Genomic DNA, 21,336 nt, shown 5'->3' with positions numbered 1-21,336 from the left:
CACAGCTACCTTAAGGCTTTTTTTCTTGGCCTCTTACAATGTCCAAAATATTGCACTCCCTTTTATTGACTAAAATTTTCCCAATTTAAATTTTGAAAATGCTTTTGCATTATTACCATTCATAATTTAGTATAACCACTTACCTGATGTTTTCCATACTTAAGGCTTAGTAGGTTTGAGGAAAGAGAAATAATTTTAGGTGGTAAATTAGAAAACATATGGGCATGTATACAAGAGGCTTAGGAAACGGGAGACTGCAAAAACTTTTCTACACTTTTGCACTAGGATGAAGCTCATACCAAGATTGGGTGAAGGTGAGAATTTTTTTTTTGCTGCACCAGGCGTCATCTTAGTTCCCTAACCCGTTTCGCCTGCTTTGCCAGTGTAGAGCTGTAACCACTGGACTGCTGGGGAATTCCCCAAGAAATTTTTATTGTATGCAACTCCAGACACTGGAGTTGTTGGACACAGTTGGACAGTTTGACACAGTTGACAACTCCAAACACTGAACTAGTTTGAGACAACGCCTCTTATGGTGGTCTAGAATGGAGAATCTATAAGCAAATAAATAAATGGAATTGTTACTAATCAATGCTATGACAGAGACTATTGGAGGTGAAGACTGTCCATCTTTAAATGTAGTGCTTAGAGAAAGCCTCCCTGAAAAGTGACATTTAAGCAAAAATGGACCAAATTAATGTATTTTCACAGTATTATATACAAGTTGGATAGACCAATAAACTATTATTATAATAAAATTTGTTCTGAGACATTCAGTTTCCAAGGAAACTTGAAACTTATCTCACTTTTAAGTTATAGACTACCTGTACTAGAATACTTGTTTTACAAATTGTTTCTATACTACCATTTCCTATTTTTAAGAATTAAAACTCTTAACTCCAATATAAAATAAATTTCATTAATATTGATTTAACTTTAATATTCTTAAAAGAATCTGAGATATAGTTTGTATTGTTTTCCTCAGGAGCTCAGTAAAGAACTTCATTGCCACCATCTGCACCTCCAGAACAAAGATTTGAGAGCACAAATTAAACATATGATGGATCTAGCTTCTCTTCAAGAACAGCAACACAGACAGACAGAAGCGTAAGTACATGGGTTTACCTGTTCTAAAAATTTTAACACTATAGACCTAAGGAACCTGAAGCAGAGAAGTTTAGGTTTCCATTGCCAAAAAATTCAGTTTTATCCAGTACAAAATACATTACTATTTAAATGTCTGCCAGCATCAGAAATCATGCTGAGTTAGAAAACACAGAACGAGTGTAAAGGATGTGGTTCTTCTCCTCGGATTTTTTTATAGTGCTTTATAGTTTTAAAAACACTTTTTTAATTTATTGTTTTTATGCAATATATATCATGTAATACAAAATTCTGAAGATCCCTCTACAGTGAAAAGGAGCCTGTCTTCTACCTGTCCTCTAGCCATCTTTCCCCCTCTTAGAAACTACTATTATTAATACCAATTGAATTTTTAAGTAGATAGTTTTTAAGCATTCATAATCCCAGAATGAATTTTTGCTATCATTAAAATGAAATCATTTAAAAATATATATATTTTAACATCATGTCCCAATTTTTAAGTGGTTCTATACTATCTCATTCATGCTCTAACTCAGTAGTAGCTGAGTAGTTTTAATTTTTGAAACATAATAGTAAAAAAGTATGCCTTGATCTTTATTTTTATTACATTGAATATGTCAGTCAATTTCCTTAGGCGTCACGTTCATGCTCTGTAAAAATAACAAATTTATTTCGCTAAAGGCTTTCTGCCAGTCTAAAATTCCACTGTAGTTCTTCTAGTGTTCTCAAACAACAATAATTAATTTTCCATACTTTTGATTTAAGGGAAATTATATTAGCATAATTACTTTTAAAAAGAAGAAGAAAAAGAAAGGGAAAAACTTTAGGGAAATATTATCCTATGGATAGAAGCTCACCCTGCTCTCCCCATACTTCCTATATTTATACACAGAGCAAACACTGAACATTCATTTACTTGCACTCACACCCCCTGCAGGAGTTAAAAGTTATCAAAGAAACATTAATTTATTTCAACCATACTATATTTGGTTTATCATAAAAATAGTTTAATATATTTAATATAAATTTTTGCCTAAAAATGGGCAAAAATTCTCTTATTTATTTAGAAAACTGGTGAACTAAAACAGAGACAATACAATATAATAGAAAGAGTATGAGTTTTGAAGTTGGTCTTGAGTTCTAGTTTATATAAGCAGTATAACCTTGCATAAATTATCCTGCCTCACTAACCTTTAGTTTTCTTATCTGTTCAATTGTAACACTTTCTTTATAACAAGTTTGTAAGGATTAAATAACAAAAAACAACAGATTTGATGAACTGTCTTAGCCTGAGTTTATAGAGTGAAGACCAAAAAAAAAAGATTTTGTGTATATTCAAAGTGCTGAAAGAAAAAATTTTCAGCTATGAAGACTACCTAGCAAAGTTATCAATAAAAATTGAAGAAGAAATACGAGTTTTCCAGATGACCAAGAGTTAAAGGAGTTCATCACCACTAAACTGGCCTTTTAAGAAATGTTAAAGAGACTCCTTTAAATTGAAAAGGGCCACTAATTAGTAACAAGAAAAATATGAAATTATAAATCTCACTGGTAAAAGTGAACATATAGTAAAAGTAGTGTTTTAATCACTTAGAATGCTAGTATGAAAGTTACAATAAAAAAGTAGTGAAAATACCTGTAACTGTAAGTAATAATAATTACTTAAGGAAATACAAGATAAAAAGATATAAAATATGGGGTGTTTTCACAGAACTAGAATGAATAATTCTAAAATTCATGTGGAACCACAAAAGACTCTGAATAACCAGAGCATTCCTGAGAAGGACCAAGTTTGAGAGGTCACACTTTCAGATTTAAAACTACATTACAAAGCAGTCATGATCAAAACAGTATGTACTGGTGTGAAACAGACACATAGATCAGCGGAACAGAACAGAGAGCCCAGAAATAAACCCGTGCATATATGGTCAGTTAATTTACAACCAAGTAGCCAAGAATATCCAATTGGTGGTTTAGTCGCTAAGTCATGTCCTACTCTTGCAACCCTGTGGACTGTAGCCTGCCAGGCTCTTCTGTCCATGGGACAGAATTCTTCTCCAGGCAAGAATACTAGAGTGGGTTGCCATTTCCTTTTCCACGGAATCTTCCCGACCTCGGGATCACACCCAAGTCTCCCATATTGCAGGCAGATTCTTCACTATTGAGCTATCAGAGAAGCCCCAAATTAATGCATAAATACATACAAATAAACATACGCCATACATACATGCATAAATGGCATATGTCCTGGGTCTCTAAGACCACCTCCGTGTTTGATGATTTACTGGAATGACTCATAGAATCCATCATATGGCTGACCCCATGGTGGTGGTTTAGTTGCTCATTTGTGTCTGATTGTTTCCAACTCCGTGGACTGTATAGCCCCACAGGCTCCTCTGTTATGATTTATTAGAGTAAAAGCAGGCAAGACAGAATCAACAAAAGGAAAAGGTGAATGGGGCAAAGTACAAAGGAAATCACTTAGTTACAGGCATTTGTGTCTTCATCCTATAGACCATACAGGATATGCTTAAGTCCTCCAGCAAAGGTTGTGATGACCCACGTGAAATGGTGCTTACTTTGGAATGTCATTAGGCCGACACTTTGTGCCCTGAGTTTTCACTGGGAGCTGGTTGCATAGGTACTGTCTGCCAAGCATGATGGCTCAAAATTATAACCTTTCTAAAAGGAAAGCAGTTGTTCAGCATAAACCACATTGTTTGTACAAAGAGTTAAACACAGTGAGCCACTCTTAATAGTTCTGGGAATTATCTGAACTTCTCAAAATCTGTGCTTCAAGATACGACCCAAGGGCCAACCTTGTTGACAAGCCTTTCAAAGGATGTCGACTTCAGACCTGCTGTGTTAACTCTTCTCTGCTTAGCATCTGATTAGTATAGGTGTTCAACAAGTACTTGTTTTTATTAACTTTCTGATTAAGAAGTTTTCCTTACAATTGTTACCTACTGGGCTTAAATGGAGTACTCCCCACAATCACCAAAAAGAAAAATATCACAAACTATTTATTTGTACAGCTATCTAAATATTTAAGATTCCTAGATAATAAAGCAGTTATTTCCCAGTGTGTTAAAATTAAAATGCCTATTCTTTTCCCACTGTCCTATCCATACTTCAAATGGTTCTGTTCTTCCAGACATCATGAGTAATATGGAACACCAGGACTAAGTTATTTTAAGTTATTCATGTTGTTTGACGTCTTGTTGGTATAAGTTAGGAACCATTTATAACTTTTTAGTTGCTGGCATTTCTTCAGTGAATATTCTTCATGGAGGTCTAATACATAAAAAGAAATGTTTAGTACTCCTCTGATTGACAGCAATAGGATGGATTTTGAATCAGAGCTAAGCATCCAGCACCCATCTTTTTTTCATATCCACCATGTGCTGTGCTGTGCTGTGCTGCGCTTAGTCACTCAATCGTGTCCAACTCTTTACGATCCATGAAATATAGCCCGCCGGGCTCAACTGTTGATGGGATTCTCCAGGCAAGAATATTGGAATGGTTTGCCATGCCGTCCTCCAGGAGATCTTCCAATCCCAGGGATCAAACCCAGCTCTCCTACATTGTGGCAGATTTTTTACCATCTGAGCCACCAGAGAAGCCCAAGAGTACTGGAATGGATAGCTATCCCTTGCCCAGGGGATCTTCCTGACCTAGGAATTGAGCATGGGTCTCCTGCATTGCAGGCGGATTCCTTACCAGCTGAGCTACCAGAGAAGCCCTATACCCACCATACTTTTCTGCAGTTTTCTCCTTTGAATGCCTTTGAAAATTATTGCTTTAGCTCATAAAGAACTAACTTCAGGGAGAGGTGAGTTTTGTTCATTTGTTATTGTTTTCTAATCTTATATACCTAAGATGAGCTTCATCATTGGACAGAGTGTATTAATATTTCATTTCAATCTTATAATATTTAGTAACAATAGCAACACTTTTTTTTTTTTTTTTTCTGCTGCGCTCTCTTCATTGCTTCATGCAGGCTTTCTCTATTTGGGATGAGCAGGAGCTTTTCATTGTAGTGGCTTCTCTTGTTGTAGAGCATGGACTCTAGGCACAGGGACTCAGTAGTTACAGCTCATAGGCTCTAGAGCGTAGGCTTAGTAGTTGTGGCACATAGGCTTAGTTGCCCCTTGGCATGTGGAATCTTCCCAGACCAGAGATCAAACCTGTGCCCACTGCATTATGAGGCAAATTCTTAACCAGGGACCACCAGGGAAGTCCACAACACAGTTTTTGATTCTTAAATCACATTATGCTTTGTAAAAGTCTTTTATAAGAAATTTAGTTCTGAAAACAGTCCCCTGTTGAAAGTAGTGGCTATCCAATTGTACCCCATATTATAGAGGAGAAACCTCAGTTAGCACTTTATCCAAGGTCAAATAGAAGCAAGTGAAGACTAGCTGACACTGTAGCCTGGTTCTTTTAATTCCCATACAAGGTACTTTCCAATCTATATTTAATGTATTAAAGATATTTGATTAGAGGTATTTGATTGAAATTTCTAAAGGAAGATATGTACAGGGAACCATTTTAATCATCTGCTAATACTTTGAATCACAATCTGGAATCAAGATTGCTGGGAGAAATGTTGACAACCTCAGATAGGCAGATAGTGCCACTTTAATGACAGAAAGTAAAGAGGAACTAAAGAGCCTCTTGATGAAGGTGAAAGAGGAGAGTGAAAAAGCCTGGCTTAAAGCTCAACATTCAGAAAACTAAGATCTTGGCATCTGGTCCTATCACTGCATGGCAAATAGATGGGGAAAATGTTGGAAAAGTGTCAGATTTCATTTTCTTGGGCTCCATAATCAATGTCGATGGTGACTGCAGCCAGAAAATTAAAAGACACCTGCTCCTTGGAAGAACAGCTGTGACAAACCTAGACAGTGTATTAAAAAGCAGAGACATCACTGTGCCAACAAAGATCTGTATAGTCAAACTATGATTTTTCCAGTAGTCATGTAAGGATGTGGGGCTACCCTGGTAGCTCAGCTGGTAAAGAATCCACCTGCAATGCAGGAGACCCTGGTTCAATCCCTGGGTCAGGAAGATTCCCCTGGAGAAGTGATAGGCTACCCACTCCAGTATTCTTGGGCTTCCCTGCTGGCTCAGATGGTTAAGAATCTGCCTGCAATGTAGGAGACCTGTTTGATTCCTGGGTTGGGAAGATCCCCTGGAGGAGGGCATGACAACCCACTGCATTATTCTTGCCTGGAAAATGCCCATGGACAGAGGAGCTTGGTGGGCTACAGTCCATGGTGTTGCAAAGAGTCAGACACAACTGAGTGACTAAGAACATATTACACATACATGTATGGATGTAAGAGATGGACCATAAAGGAGGCTGAGCACCAGAAAACTGACACTTTCAAACTGGTGTTGACTCTTGAGAGTCCCTTGAACAACACAGAAATCAAACCAGTCAATCCTAAAGGAAATCAACCCCGAATATTCATTGGAAGGAGTGATGCTAAAGCTGGAGCTCCAATACTTTGGCCACTGATGCAAAGAGCTGACTCACTGGAAAAGACCCTGATGTTGGGAAATTCTGAGGCAAGAGGAAAAGAGGGTGACAGAGTATGAGATGGTTGGATGGCATCACTGACTCAATGAACATACGTTTGCGCATACTCAGGGAGATAGTGAAGGACAGAGAAGCATGGCATGCTGCAGTTCATGGCAAGAAGTGACATCTTTGCTCATGCTGCAGCAAAGAGACTGAACAACAACAAATACTTTGGATGTTACATAAATCTGTAATACTGTATTTAAAATTTAGTATTTATCTCTCTCTTCTTGTCACCTTCTGTATGTAGAGTATTGAATGCATTACTTCCGGCCCTAAGAAAGCAATACTGTGCTTTAAAAGAATCTGGCCTGTTAAATGCTACTTTTGAGGCTGACATCAAAGAAATTGAACATTTGGTCGAGAGGAAAAAAGTGGTGGTTTGGGCTGATCAAACTAGTGAACCTGCAAAGCAAAATAATCTACCAGAAGTTTCTATTCTTATGACCTTCCCACAACTTGGACCAGTTCATTCTTCTCCTTGTTGTAAGTACAGCTTTTATTTCATTAAGTAAGTAAACATTATTTATAAAGATTAATCTTTGTAGTATCAATCAATAGAGCAGTTAATTTTTTAGTAGTTTTGCTATTTTGTGAGAATTAATTTCAGAATCATTTCAATTAACTGGTATCTTTCAAAGGTGTAAGGGGAAGTATGCTTGATGTTCTAAATAATGCTAGCAGTGAAGTTATTTTACCTGTTTTTAATGAGATAATTTTATTTCCACTCTTTAAAACTTTACGTGTATTAAAGACTGAAGATTATGATTAAGAATATTATGTTCTGTAATAAATAACAATCTTTTATGTTCTTAAGATCAACTGACAGTGTCAAATTTACTGTTTTTCTGTTGGCAGATCACTTAATATCTCTCCTTTCATAAAAGTGTGCATGGGGCGTTTTAATTGAAAAACTAACATGTAATCTTGGTTTTAAAATATTCAGATAATATAGAAGTAGAATGCCCTCTTCAGCTTTTTCCAGAACCTCAATCTTCTATGCTAGGTTAGAGATAAATGCTTATTAACAGTTTGGTTATCTTTACAGTGTGTGTATGATATTTGTATCAGATAATCTAACTTTTAAGCTTTTTGTTACATTTTAATCATTTTTAGGGTACATATATAAAGAATCTAGCATTTTTTTAATAGCTATGAGAATTGTTATACAATCATTTACCTAACCATTGTTCTATTATTGGTGAACAGTGCATGTCAGAGAACCATATACATTAGTCCTCCCTTCTCTACTGTTTCACTTTTCACCATCTCAGTTACCTGCAGTAAACTGAAGTCCAAAAACGTTCAATGGACATTTTCAGAAATAAATACTTCATCAGTTTTAAATTGCACACCATTCTGAGTATCATCATAAAATTTCATGTGGTCCTACTCTGTCCTGCCCAAGATATGAACCATCTCTTTATCCATCATATTCTTTCTGTTTGTCACTTAGTAGTCATCTTGGTTATCAGATCAGCTGTCACACACAGTATTGCAGTGCTTGTTTTTAAGTAACCTGTATTTTACTTAATAATCCCAAAGTGCAGAAGTGATGCTAGCAATTCAGTAATGCCATAGAGAATCCATTAAGAGCTCTCTTTTAAGTGCAAAAATGAAAGTTTTTGGCTTAATTAGGAAAGAAAAATAAATCACATGTGAGGTGCTAAAATTTGGGGGAAGAACAGGTATTCTGTCCATGAAATCATGAAGAAGGAAGAAGAAATTCATGTTAGTTTTGCTGTTGGACCTCAAATTGCAAAAATTACTGTCAGAATGCATAAGTGATAAGTTAAGATGGAAAAGGCATTGCTGCTGCTACTGCTAAGTCGCTTCAGTCGTGTCCAACTCTGTGCAACCCCATAGACGGCAGCCCACCAGGCTCCGCCATCCCTGGGATTCTCCAGGCAAGAACACTGGAGTGGGTTGCCATTTCCTTCTCCAATGCATGAAAATGAAAAGTGAAAGTAAAGTCTCTCAGTAGTGTCCAACTCTTCACGACCCCATGCTGCCTACCAGGCTCCTCCGCCCATGGGATTTTCCAGGCAAGAGTACTGGAGTGGGTTGCCATTGCCTTCTCCTGGAAAAGGCATTAACTTTGTACAATAAGATATTTTGACACAGAGTCCACATTTGCAAGCTTATATTACATTATGTTCTTAGACTTATTGCCTAATTTATAAATTACACTTTATCTTAGATAGGTAGGCAAGCATTCATGGTAAGTCACTTTATGCATGTGTGTGTGCTAAGTCACTTCTGTTGTGTCTGACTCTGTGCGACCCTATGGACTGCAGCCTGCCAGGCTTCTCTGTCCAGGGGATTCTCCAGGTAAGAAGAGGCACACACACACACACACACACACACAAATAGGAAATATATGATGCAGTGCTGTCTGGTTTCCAGTATCCATTAGGAGTCTAGGAATGTTTCCTCCCGTGGGGTAAAGGGAGACTACTGTATTAACATTTCTACATGTGTACTAGTTTCCTAGGAATTAGTTTCCTAGATCAGAGGATAAATAACTTAAAAAAATGATCTGTCAGGCTCCAAAAATTTTCTTATATAAACATTTATGAGATTTTACATTTACAAATCTTTATGTCTCATCTTCACCTTAACCCAACGTAAGAACAGCAACACTAAATTAATGCATATTCTTTTTAAATTTGAAACTCATTTTTACTGATTTTAATTCTTTGAGGTTTGTGAAGACTTCTTTAAAGCCAGCATAGAGTTGGTATAAATGTTTCAATTATGTTTTTAAAGAATATATTAAGTCAAGTCAAATCGGCTGTGTTCTTCAAATCATGTTCTTACTGACTAATTTTTTAATTCATGTTCTGTCATATACTGAGGTGAACTATTAACAATCTCATCTATTACTGTTGGATTATTCCATTTATATCAGTCTTCTGCTGCCCTAAGAAATTAACGCAAACATATCAATTTAAAATAACACTGGCTTATTATCTCAAAGTTCTTTAGATCAGAAGTCCAGCAGGCTCAGCTAGTTACTCTGCCTCAAGTTTCAGGGGCAAAAATCAAGATGTCATCCAGTTGGGTCTCCTGTTTGGAGATTCTGGGGGAGAATGTGCTTCTATTGTTAGCGGAATTCAGTTCTGTGTGGCTGTAGGGCTGAGGTCTCTGTTTTCTTGTTGATCATTAGCCAGATAGATCAAATTCAGAGCAAGTCCGAACTTACTCAAGTACCTGGCATTGTACAGACACTCCGTTTTTTCAGAGGTCACCTCTGTTCTCTGACTTCCCTGGTGGCTCAGATGGTAAAGCATCTGCCTACAATGCAGGAGACCCAGGTTCAGTCCCTGGGTTGGGAAGATCCTCTAGAGAAGAAAATGGCAACCCACTCCAGTACTCTTGCCTGGAAAATCCCATGGACGGAGGAGCATTGTAGGCTACAGTCCATGGGATGGCAAAGAGTCGGACATGACTGAGCGATTTCACTCTGTTCTCTAGCATGTGACTACCTTTATCACTTCATCTCCTAGCCAGCAAAGGCAAGTCATTCTCATGCTTTGAATCTCTCTTAGCTTTCCTTCTGCCTATCTCTCCTGCTTACAGTTAGTGAAAGTTTTTGTTTTTAAAAGCTCCTATGATTACATTGAGCCCACCAGGTAATTTAAGATAATCTCCCTATCTTAAATTTCATAACCTCAAGTAGATCTTAAAATGTATTTGTCTTAAGTTTCTTGAAGACTGTTTTGCTGGGTATAGAATTCCAATGTGATACTCTTTTCTTTTAGCACTTGTTAAAGACACTTGATAAAGAGACATTGTTTCATTATCTTCTGATTTTCATTTTTGCTTTTGAAGCCAACTTTTCATTCTAAATGTTGCTCCCTTGAATATAATCTGACTTCTTTTCTGGCTTCCTAAAATGTTTTTTCTTTGTCTTTGGGTCTTAGTAGTTTTGCTATATTGTGCCTAAATGTACTTTTATTTCTACTTCTCTTACTAGGTTCACAGAACTCTGAATTTGTGTCTGTACTATTTTTTATCAGTTTTTAAAGTTCTTAACCATTGTATCTTCAAATGTTGCTTCTGCCACTTTTGTTCTCTTTTCTGCTTCTGAGGCTCCAGTTATATTGCATGTTACTGCCTTACTCTCTTATCCATGCCTTTGCTTTCTTCTGCTCTTCATTTTTTTTTCTTTTCCTGGAAATTTCTTTTCACGTATTTTATAGTTTCTCTTTAAATTTGTGTCAAATGGGCCTTAAATCCATCAAGTTCTCCATTTCACTTATATTTCAGTTTTGGAATTTCCATTTGATTCTTTTTTATAATTTCCATTTCTTTGCAAAAATTTTCACTGAATACAGTAGGTGAAATCTGTGTCTGAGAATTCCCAAGTCTAGAACCTTCTAGGTCTGCTTCTGTTCTCTTTCTGCTGGATATCTTTCATGTGCTTTGCCTTGAATGCATGCTAATTTTTGTACATCACACATGTATTTTCAGAATTGTTTATAAAATTCTTTAAGGCTTCTGATAATAATGTCTTCCTCAATGAGGATTTGCATTTGCTTGTTCCAGACTCCTTGTGTGGTTAGCAGTCTAAAATTGTTTCAGTACAGTTTTAGAGCCTGAGATAATTTGAAACTTCTGAACTGCCGCTTCTGCAAGGGCCTGACTACTCTTAGTTTGCCCTTGCCAATTTAGCTGTGTCCCAGCTCAACTCAAGGAGGGTTTACAGAGAACTCTCTGTAGTAGGCCTTAAATTCGTTCTTGCTTTTCAAACAAAGTTCTCAACAGTGTTGCTAAGCTTTTCTGCCACCTCCTCCAGCATCAGCAAATCACCTCAGGGGAGAAATAGCTATAAATGCAGAGATTACTCTCCTGAGCCTTCAACTTCCTCCTGATACTTGCCTATAATTCTTCACAATCTTGTTAGCTCTCCTGTGCCTTCTAGCATATGTTTTTTATATTTTGCCCAGATTTTTTACTTGCATTCCATAGACAGGTTGCTCTGAATTACCTTGGTCTCTGTTATCAGGTTTCCTATACTACATCTTTATGTTAAGATGACAGGCAAGTTGCAGATGTATGTATATTCTTTTTCTCTTAATAAAGCATTATCATCATTAGAACTGACCTAGTTGAGATCTTTAGAAAGAAAACTTAAGATTTTTTTCAGATTATCTCATGCCTTTGGGGCCTTGATTCCTAATTTATAATGCATTCAAGATGCTGGAGAGGAAATGGAGTTTTAACACCATGATTAAGAAATACCACCTGCTATATGATGCTCGTTATTCCTTATTTAAAAATCTATATTTCACTTACAATGTAGTTTCATAGACTATTTTTTTCAACAGTAAAACAAAACTTTTATTTGACTTAATTCTTTTTCATAGCATTCAAAAGGAAAGATTTGAGGTCATGTTACCTTTATAATTATGATTTTTTTTAATGTATTAGAAAATAGGTTTTGTTTTTATTATGTTTTGTTCTTTGTTATTTTAATATTCAAGTGATATTATAGATTAACTATTTGCTTAGTATGTTTCTTTCATTCCATGAATTATGTATGTTATATTTATTATGAAAAGAGAGTCAAAGATAAATAATTGGGAAGGGGTAAGCAAATCTAGTGGAGGTGATGGAATTCCAGTTGAGCTATTTCGAATCCTGAAAGATAATGCTGTGAAAGTGCTGCACTCAATATGCCAGCAAATTTGGAAAACTCAGCAGTGGCCACAGGACTAGAAAAGGTCAGTTTTCATTCCAATCCCAAAGAAAGGCAATGCCAAAGAATGCTCAAACTACCGCACAATTGCACTCATCTCACAGGCTAGTAATGCTCAAAATTCTCCAAGCCAGGCTTCAGCAATACGTGAACCGTGAACTTCCAGATGTTCGAGCTGGTTTTAGAAAAGGCAGAGGAACCAGAGATCAAATTGCCAACATCTGCTGGATCATGGAAAAAGCAAGAAAGTTCCAGAAGAACATCTATTTCTGCTTTATTGACTATGCCAAAGCCTTTGACTGTGTGGATCACAATCAACTGTGGAAAATTCTGAAAGAGATGGGAATACCAGACCACCTGACCTGCCTCTTGAGAAACCTATATGCAGGTCAGGAAGCAACAGTTAGAACTGTACATGGAACAACAGACTGGAAATTCCAAATTCAGATTTGGAAACTCCTTTTCCAAATAGGGAAAGGAGTACGTCCAGGCTGTATATTGTCACCCTGCTTTTTTAACTTATATGCAGAGTACATCATGAGAAACACTGGGCTGGAAGAAGCGCAAGCTGGAATCAAGATAGCTGGAAGAAATATCAATAACCTCAGATATGCAGATGACACCACCCTTATGGCAAAGTGAAGAGGAACTAAAAAACCTCTTGATGAAAGTGAAAGAGGAGTGTGAAAAAGTTGGCTTAAAGCTCAACATTCAGAAAACAAAGATCATGGCATCCGGTTCCATCACTTCATGGGAAATAGATGGGGAAACAGTGGAAACAGTGTCAGACTTTATTTTTTCAGGCTCCAAAATCACTGCAGATGGTGACTGCAGCCATGAAATTAAAAGAGGCTTACTCCTTGGAAGAAAAGGTATAACCAACCTAGATAGCATATTGAAAAGCAGAGACATTACTTTGCCAAGAAAGGTCCATCTAGTCAAGGCTATGGTTTTTCCAGTGGTCATGTATGGATGTGAGAGTTGGACTGTGAAGAAAGCTGAGCGCTGAAGAATTGATGCTTTTGAAGTGTGGTGTTGGAGAAGACTCTTGAGAGTCCCTTGGACTGCAAGGAGATCCAACCAGTCCATTCTAAAGGAGATCAGCCCTGGATGTTCTTTGGAAGGAATGATGCTAAAGCTGAAACTCCAGTACTTTGGCCACCTCATGCGAATAGTTGACTCATTGGAAAAGACTCTGATGCTAGGAGGGACTGGGGGCAGGAGGAAAAGGGGACGACATAGGATGAGATGGCTGGATGGCATCACAGACTCGATGGACGTGAGTTTGAGTGAACTCCGGGACTTGGTGATGGACAGGGAGGCCTGGCGTGCTGCAATTCATGGGTCGCTAAGATTGGGACACGACTGAGTGACTGAACTGAACTGAAGCAAGTCCATGAATAAATGTTTATTTTTCTTATCTTAGAATATTGAGGTAGTCCATTTGAAAAAGTATAAATAGTGAAATTTATGCTTACATTTCTAAAAACATGAAGCAATGGCCAAATAACATAAATTGTTTCTTCTTATAACTTTTTAAAATTTATTTTTAATTTGAGGGTAATCGCTTTACAATATTGTGTTGGCTTCTGCTATACAACAGCATGAATCAATCATAAGTATACATACATCCCCTGTTTCTTGAGCCACCCCCAACCCCATACCACCCCTCTAGGTTGTCACAGAGCACCAGGTTGAACTCCCTGTGTTATACAGTAGCTTCCTACTAGCTATCTGTTTTACATGTGGTAATGTATGTGTTTAAATACTATTCTCTCAATTCATCCCACCCTCTCCTTCTCCTGCTGTGTCCCAAATCTGTTCTCTTTATCTGTGTCTTTATTCCTGCCCTTTTCGTTTTTCTAGATTCCATATATATTTGCTGATATGCAACATTTGTTTTTCTTTTTCTGACTGACTTCACTCTGTATGATAGGTTGTAGGTTCATCCACCTCACTTGAATTGACTCAGATGTGTTCCTTTTTATGGCTGAATAATATTCCATTGTATATATGTACCACAGCTTCTTTATCCATTCATCCATTGATGGACATCTAGGTTGCTTCCATGTCCTAGCTATTGTCAATAGTGCTGCAGTGAACTTCGGGGTATATGTGTCTTTTTCATTTATGATTTTCTCAGGATATTTGCCCTGTCATGGGATTGCTGGGTCGAATAGTAGTTTTATTCCTAGTTTTTTGAGGAATCTCCATCCTGTTCTCCATAGTGGCTGTATCAGTCTTCATTCCCACCAACAGTGCAAAAGGTTTTGCTTTTCTCCACACCTTCTCCAGCATTTATTGTTTGTAAATTTTTTGATGATGGCCATTCTGACTGATGTGAGCTAATACCTCATTGTAGTTTTTGTTTACACTTTTCTAATAATGAGCAGTATTGAGCATCCTTTTGTTTGCTTGTTGGCCATCTATGTCTTTTTGGAGAAATGTCTGTTTAGGTCTTCCTCCCAGTTTTTGATTGAGTTGTTTGTTTTTCTATATAAGGTGCTTATATATTTTGAAGATTAATTCTTTGTCAGTTGTTTCATTTGCGGTTATTTTCTCCCATTCTAAGGATTGTCTTTTCATCTTTCCTTTGCAGAAGTTTTAAATTTAATTAGGTCCCATTTATTTATTATTGATTTTATTTCCTTTACTTTCAGAGGTGGGTCAATCAAAGAGGATATTGCTGTGATTTATGTCAAAGACTGTTTTGCCTATGTTTTCTTCTAAAAGTTTTATAGTTTCTGCATTAACATTTAGGTCTTTAATTCATTTTGAGGTTTTTTTTGTGTGTATAGTATTAGGAAGTGTTCTAATTTATTCTTTTATATGTAGCTGTCCAGTTTTCCCAGCACCATTTATTGAAGAGGCTTTGTTTTCTCCATTATGTGTTCTTGCCTCCTTTGTCCAAGATAAGGTGCTCATAGGTGTATGGGTTTATTTCTGGGCTTTCGTCTTGTTCCATTGATCTGTATTTCTGTTTTTGTGCCAATACCATACTGTCTCGATGACTGTAGCTTTGAAGACCATACCACACTGTCTTAATAACTGTAGTCTGAACTCAGGTTGATTTTTCCATCTCCATTTTTCTTTCTCAAGATTGCTTTAGCTGTTCGGGGTCTTTTTTGTGTTTCCATACAAATTTTGGAATTTTTTGTTCTAGTTCTGTGAAACGCCACTGGTAATTTGATAGAGGTCGCGTTGAATGTAGATTGCTTTGGATACGATAGTCATTTTCACAACATTTATTCTTCCAATCCAAGAACATGGTATGTCTCTCCATCTGTTTTATGTCATCTTTAATTTCTTCGATTAGTGTCTTGGGTTTTTTGTATACAGGTCTTTTGTCTCCTTAGGTAGATTTGTTCCTAGATATTCTGTTTTTTGCAATGGTGAATGGAATTATTTCCCTAATTTCTCTATTTTTTTCATTGTTAGTATATAGGAATGCCAGGGATTTCTGTGTATTTGTATACTACAACTTTGCTAAAATCATTGATTGGCTCTAGTAGTTTTCTGGAGGCATCGTTAGGGTTTTCTATGTATAGTATGATGTCATCTCCAAACAGTGAGAGTTTACTTCTTTTTTGTTTACTTCCTTTTTGATCTGGATTCTTTTTATTTCTTTTTGCTCTCTGATTGCTGTAGCTAGAACTTCCTGAAACTATATTGAATAATAGTGGTGAGAGTGGGCTCTCCTGTCTTGTTCCTGATTTGAGAGGAAATGCTTTCAGTTTTTCATCATTGAGAATATTGTTTGCTGTGGGTTTGTTATATATGGCCTTTATTATGCTGAGGTACGTTCCTTCTATGCCCATTTTTCTATAGAGCTTTTATGGTTCTTTCTATGCCCATCTTCTGGAGAATTTTTATCATAAATGGGTATTGAATTTTGTCAAAAGCTTTTTCTACATCTGTTGAGTTTCTCGTCTCTCAATTTGTTTATATGGTATATCACATTGATTTGTATATATCGAAGAATCCTTGCATACCTAGGGAAAAACCCTCTTAATCATGGTGTATGATCCTTTTAATGTGTTGTTGGATTCTGTTCACTAATATTTCGTCCAGGATTTCTGCATCTATGTTCATCATTGATATTGGCCTGTTATATGTGTGTGTGTGTGTGTGTGAGAGTTATCTGTCTGGTTTTGGTTTCAGGATGATGGTGGCCCCATAGAATGAGTTTGGGAGTGTTCCTCTTGCTGTAATTTTTTAGTATAGTTTGAGAATTATGGGTTTTAGTTCTTTTCTAAATATTTGATAGAATTGATCTATCCTGGAAAATGTTCCATGTGCACTTGACAAAAAAGGTGTATTTTGCTGTTTTGGAGTGAATGTTTTAAAGATATCAATTAGGTCCATCTGGTATAAAGTGTGATTTAAGCCTGTGTTTCTTTATTAATTTTCCTGTGTGGATGATCTGTCCATTGGTGTAAGTGGGGTGTTAAAGTCCCTTACTATTACCATGTTACTGTCAATTTCCCCTTTTATGGTTGTTTGCATTTGCTTTATGTATTGAGGTGCACCTATGTTAGGTGCATAAATATTTATAATTATTATATCTTCTTCTTGGATTGATCCTTTGATCATTATATAGTATCCTTCCTTATTTCTTGTACCAGTTTTTATTTTAAAGTCTGTTTTATCTGATATAAGTATTGCTATCCCCGCTTTCTTTTGATTCCTGTTTGCATGGAGTATATTTTTCCATCCCCTGACTTTTAGTCATATGTGCCCTTAGGTCTGAAGTGAGCCTCTTTTAGGCAGCAGTCTTGTTTCTATATCCATTCAACCAGTCTTTGTCTTTTGGTTGGGGCATTTAATCCATTTACACTTAAAGTAGTTATAAATATGTATGTTCCTATCCATTTGCTTAATTGTTTAGGATTTATTTTTGTCAGTCTTTTTCTTCTCCTGTGTTTCTTCCTAGAGAAGTTCCTTTATCATTTGTTATAAAGCTGACTTGGTGGTGTCAGATTCTCTTAGCTTTTGTCTGTAAAGCTTTTGATTTCACCATCAAATATGAATGAAATCCTTGCTGGGTAGAGTAATCTTGGTTGTAGTTTTTTCTCTTTCACCATTTTAAATATATCCTGCCACTCCTAGCGTTAGCCTTATAGGCATTCATTTGTATGTTATTTTATGCTTTTCCCTTGCTGCTTTTAATACTTTTTATTTGTGTTTAATTTTTGTTAACTTGATTAATATATATCTTGGTGTATGTCTCTTTGAGTTTATCCTGTAAGAGACTCTCTGGGCTTCCTGTACTTGGGTGGCTGTTTGGGTGTTCCCATGTTAGGGAAGTTTTTGACTATAATCTCAAATATTTTCTCATACCCTTTCTTTTTCTTTTCTTCTTCTGGGACTCCTATAATTCAAATGTTAGTGTGTTTAATATTGTCCCAGAGGTTTCTGAGACTGTCCTCAATACTTTTCATTCTTTTTTCTTTATTCTGCTCCTCAGCATTTATTTATATCATTCTATCTTCCAGCTCACTTATCTATTCTTCTGCTTCAGTTATTCTCTTATTGATTCCTTCTACAGGATTTTTAATTTCAGTAATTGTGCTGTTCATCACTATTTGTTTATTTGTTTCTTCTAGGTCTTTGTTAAATGTTTCTTGTATTTTCTCCATTCTATTTTCTATATTTTGAAACTTCTTTACTATCATTACTCTAAATTCTTTTTCAGATAGGTTGCCAGTTTCCTCTTCATTATTTTGGCCTTATAGCTTTTTACATTGCTCCTTCATCTGTAACATATTTTTGTGTTATTTCATTTTTTTTTTTTAATGGGTGAGACTGTGTTCCTGTCTTACTAGTTGTTTGGTCTGAGGTTTCCAGCAGTGGAGTTTGCAGGCAGTTGGGTAGGACCATCTTGATGCTGAGATGTGGACCTCTGGATTATCTAACTCTGATTAATATTCCTGGGGGCTGACGGTCTCTGCTACTCCAGCAGTTCAGACTCAGCATTTCCACCATGGGCTCAGGCCTGATTTCTGGTCCCAGAGATAAGGCCGGAGGATCTGATCCTCAAGGATCCCCCAAGACGTGCAGGGGGGAAAAAAAAAGAAGAAAGAAAAGGGGAAAAAACAACAACAAAAAAGCAGAACAATAACAAAGAATGAAAACTATAATAAATATGGAATAGTAGCAGATACATTAGAAAAATATAACAATATGTTTGAAATGACCTCTGGAAGGTAAAATCAGACTCCTAATAGGAAAGAGAGAGAAGGGGGTGGGGGAGGAAATATATATATATATATATATATACACACACACAGATATACATATATATATAAACATAAGAGGGAGCAAATTAATTTTTAATAGCTTTTTTATTTCAGTATCCAAACAAAACCCATACCTTGTTATTATTATTCATTGGTTGATGTATCTGTAAATCCTTTTAAATCTGTGGTTCTTCCTCCCTCCTTGTCCTTGCTAATTACTTATTGATTCATTGCCAGTTTAATAGTCATAAATATCATCTTTCCAATTTTCCTTTACTAGTATACTTGAGTAATTTTTTCACCTATTTAAGGATAGGTTTTCTGTGAATGACTTAGCCATCATTAGATCAGTTATGTTTTTTTTCAGTCTGTATAGCAAAAATTGTTACTTATTTATAAGAGCTTAAGATACAGATATTCATTCATTCAGTAATATTTATTGAACTTCTCCTGTGTTCTTATTTGATAGTAAGGACACATTAGCGTACACAGGCAGGTCATATAGAGCCTTGTAGGTCGTTTTACCGGAGAAGGCAATGGCACCCCACTCCAGTACTCTTGCCTGGAAAATCCCATTGGCGGAAGAGCCTGGTAGGCTGCAGTCCATGGGATCGCTAAGAGTCAGACACAACTGAGCAACTTCACTTTCACTTTTCACTTTCATGCATTGGAAAAGGAAATGGCAACCCACTCCAGTGTTCTTGCCTGGAGAATCCCAGGGACAGGGGAGCCTGGTGGGCTGCCGTCTATGGGGTCACACAGAATCAGACACGACTGAAGTGACTTAGCAGTAGCAGTATCTTTATGGCACCTTTAATTTACATACAGTAAGTAGTCATGGATAATTCTGTTTATTGGATTTGTTTCTTATTTTTTTACTTATTTGTCTATCCTAGAGCTAGTAACTGTTATTTTAATAACTGATAGTTTGTAATTTTTTTTTTTACATATAGCAGTGCTGCTGCTGCTGCTGCTGCTAAGTCGCTTCAGTCGTGTCCAACTCTGTGCGACCCCATAGACAGGCAGCCCATCAGGCTCCCCCATCCCTGGGATTCTCCAGGCAAGAACACTGGAGTGGGTTGCCATTTCCTTCTCCAATGCATAAAAGTGAAAAGTGAAAGGGAAGTGGCTCAGTTGTGTCCGACTCTTCGTGACCCCGTGGACTGCAGCCTACCAGGCTCCTCTGCCCATGGGATTTTCCAGGCAAGAGTACTGGAGTGGGTGCCATTGCCTTCTCCGATAGCAGTGCTAATCCTCCTTTATTAGTCTTTGTTTTAAAACTGTTCTTACCTGTCCCTGAGAAATAAGATTTTTCTAATTCCAAGGAAGTAAAATTCTTTTTAAAATAGGTAAATCAGTTTTGTCTTCACATTTTCCTACTGTCAAACCTTCTCTGTCTAGAATAGTCTTTCCATATTCATACCGTCTTGTATGTTCCTCAGCAAAGTTTTAGAATTTTCTTCATATGTGTCTTATACATTTGCTATTAAAGACATCCATAGGTTTTATATTTTTGTTATATGGACTGTTTTTCTTATAAGCCTATATAGTACTCCTTATTCAGGAAGAAACTAACTTTTTGAAATTTGTTAATTTTAATACTTTACCAAGGTCAGTACTTAATTTTGAGATTGATGTTTATTTGACTTAAATCTTTGACTCCAAATTACATGTCTGTTGACTTGGAATGAAGCATACACCTATTTTGGGGTCTGGAAAACAGAAAATGCGCTCACTGAGTGCCACGCAGTGTGGAGATGCCGGCTGCAGAGTTTATTTATGGAACTGATAAAATTTCTGACATTAAATGAAAAGTCAAGATTTCCTCATTATCCATCTGGAAACTCACATTTAGTAATATTTCTGTCTCTAACCTTTCTTTTTCTTAAATTTTGCACCCCTTGTCAGTGGTTTTATCTTAGAGTACACAAAAGATACTAGTAGAACCAGTTTCTTGTACAGATATTCTGGGGTTACATAGGGTTCTCATGTAAGTTTGTTTCCCCTATAATTAGTTGAATACAAAAAAAATTTTTTTTATAAAAGATCTCTATCTATACTAATTCCTCATATAAAAATATGAAGCATCAAAACGTTTATAAGCTAAATCTTTCCTGTATCTTCACATTTGGCCACAGAATATAATCAATACCAATAGACAATGAAAGTTATTTTTGAAGTCTAAATATATTTCATTTGGCCCTTAGTCTCCTTGTCCACAAAGTAGTGTTCAGTTACTCATCATAACTGCAAATACTGCTGCAAATTAAAAGATTCTCTGTATTGTCTTTTTCTTTTTCCCATCTTAAAAAAGTATGAATACTAGGAAAATGAGACTGAAAGGAAAACATAGTTTCTGCTATTTCCCATGGAGACAAGTTTCAAAAGATTGTGTTTGATTTATTGCTCATAGTGCTGGATTAATTTAAAGGACTATGACAGTTCTTAAGATGTATTCTCTCTTTGTGATATTTGTAAATAACTGACATTATCTGTATAGGCATTAATACTACAATAACCACAATAGTGTCTTATGAATTCATTATAAAATGGTTATTAGTTTGGTTAATTCATTAGTACTTTAAGGTTATAGATCTTTTAAATAGTTGTAATTCATTCACTTGTACATTTGCAACTATGAATTCCATGAGTCACAAGGCTGTTAAAAAGAATCCAGATTTATGATTAGAACAGTAATTGTA

The 21,336-nt window shown here is 36.4% G+C and overlaps 1 protein-coding gene across 2 annotated transcripts in view; it reads left to right on the top strand.

Moving 5' to 3' along the window:
* KIF18A (kinesin family member 18A) overlaps positions 1–21,336 on the top strand; it is an 85,026-nt gene that overhangs the window by 38,326 nt on the left and 25,364 nt on the right. For both annotated transcript variants that reach the window (XM_055549180.1, XM_055549181.1), the window contains exons 12-13: positions 986–1,107; positions 6,942–7,177. In XM_055549180.1, coding sequence (XP_055405155.1) covers positions 986–1,107; positions 6,942–7,177 — 358 coding nt within the window. The remainder of the gene's footprint in view (positions 1–985; positions 1,108–6,941; positions 7,178–21,336) is intronic.

The sequence above is a fragment of the Bubalus kerabau genome, chromosome 15 (assembly GCF_029407905.1).
Source record: "Bubalus kerabau isolate K-KA32 ecotype Philippines breed swamp buffalo chromosome 15, PCC_UOA_SB_1v2, whole genome shotgun sequence".
NCBI lineage: Eukaryota > Metazoa > Chordata > Mammalia > Artiodactyla > Bovidae > Bubalus > Bubalus kerabau.
The sequence above is the reverse complement of the archived record's forward strand: the minus strand, read 5'-3'. Positions and strand labels throughout refer to the sequence as shown.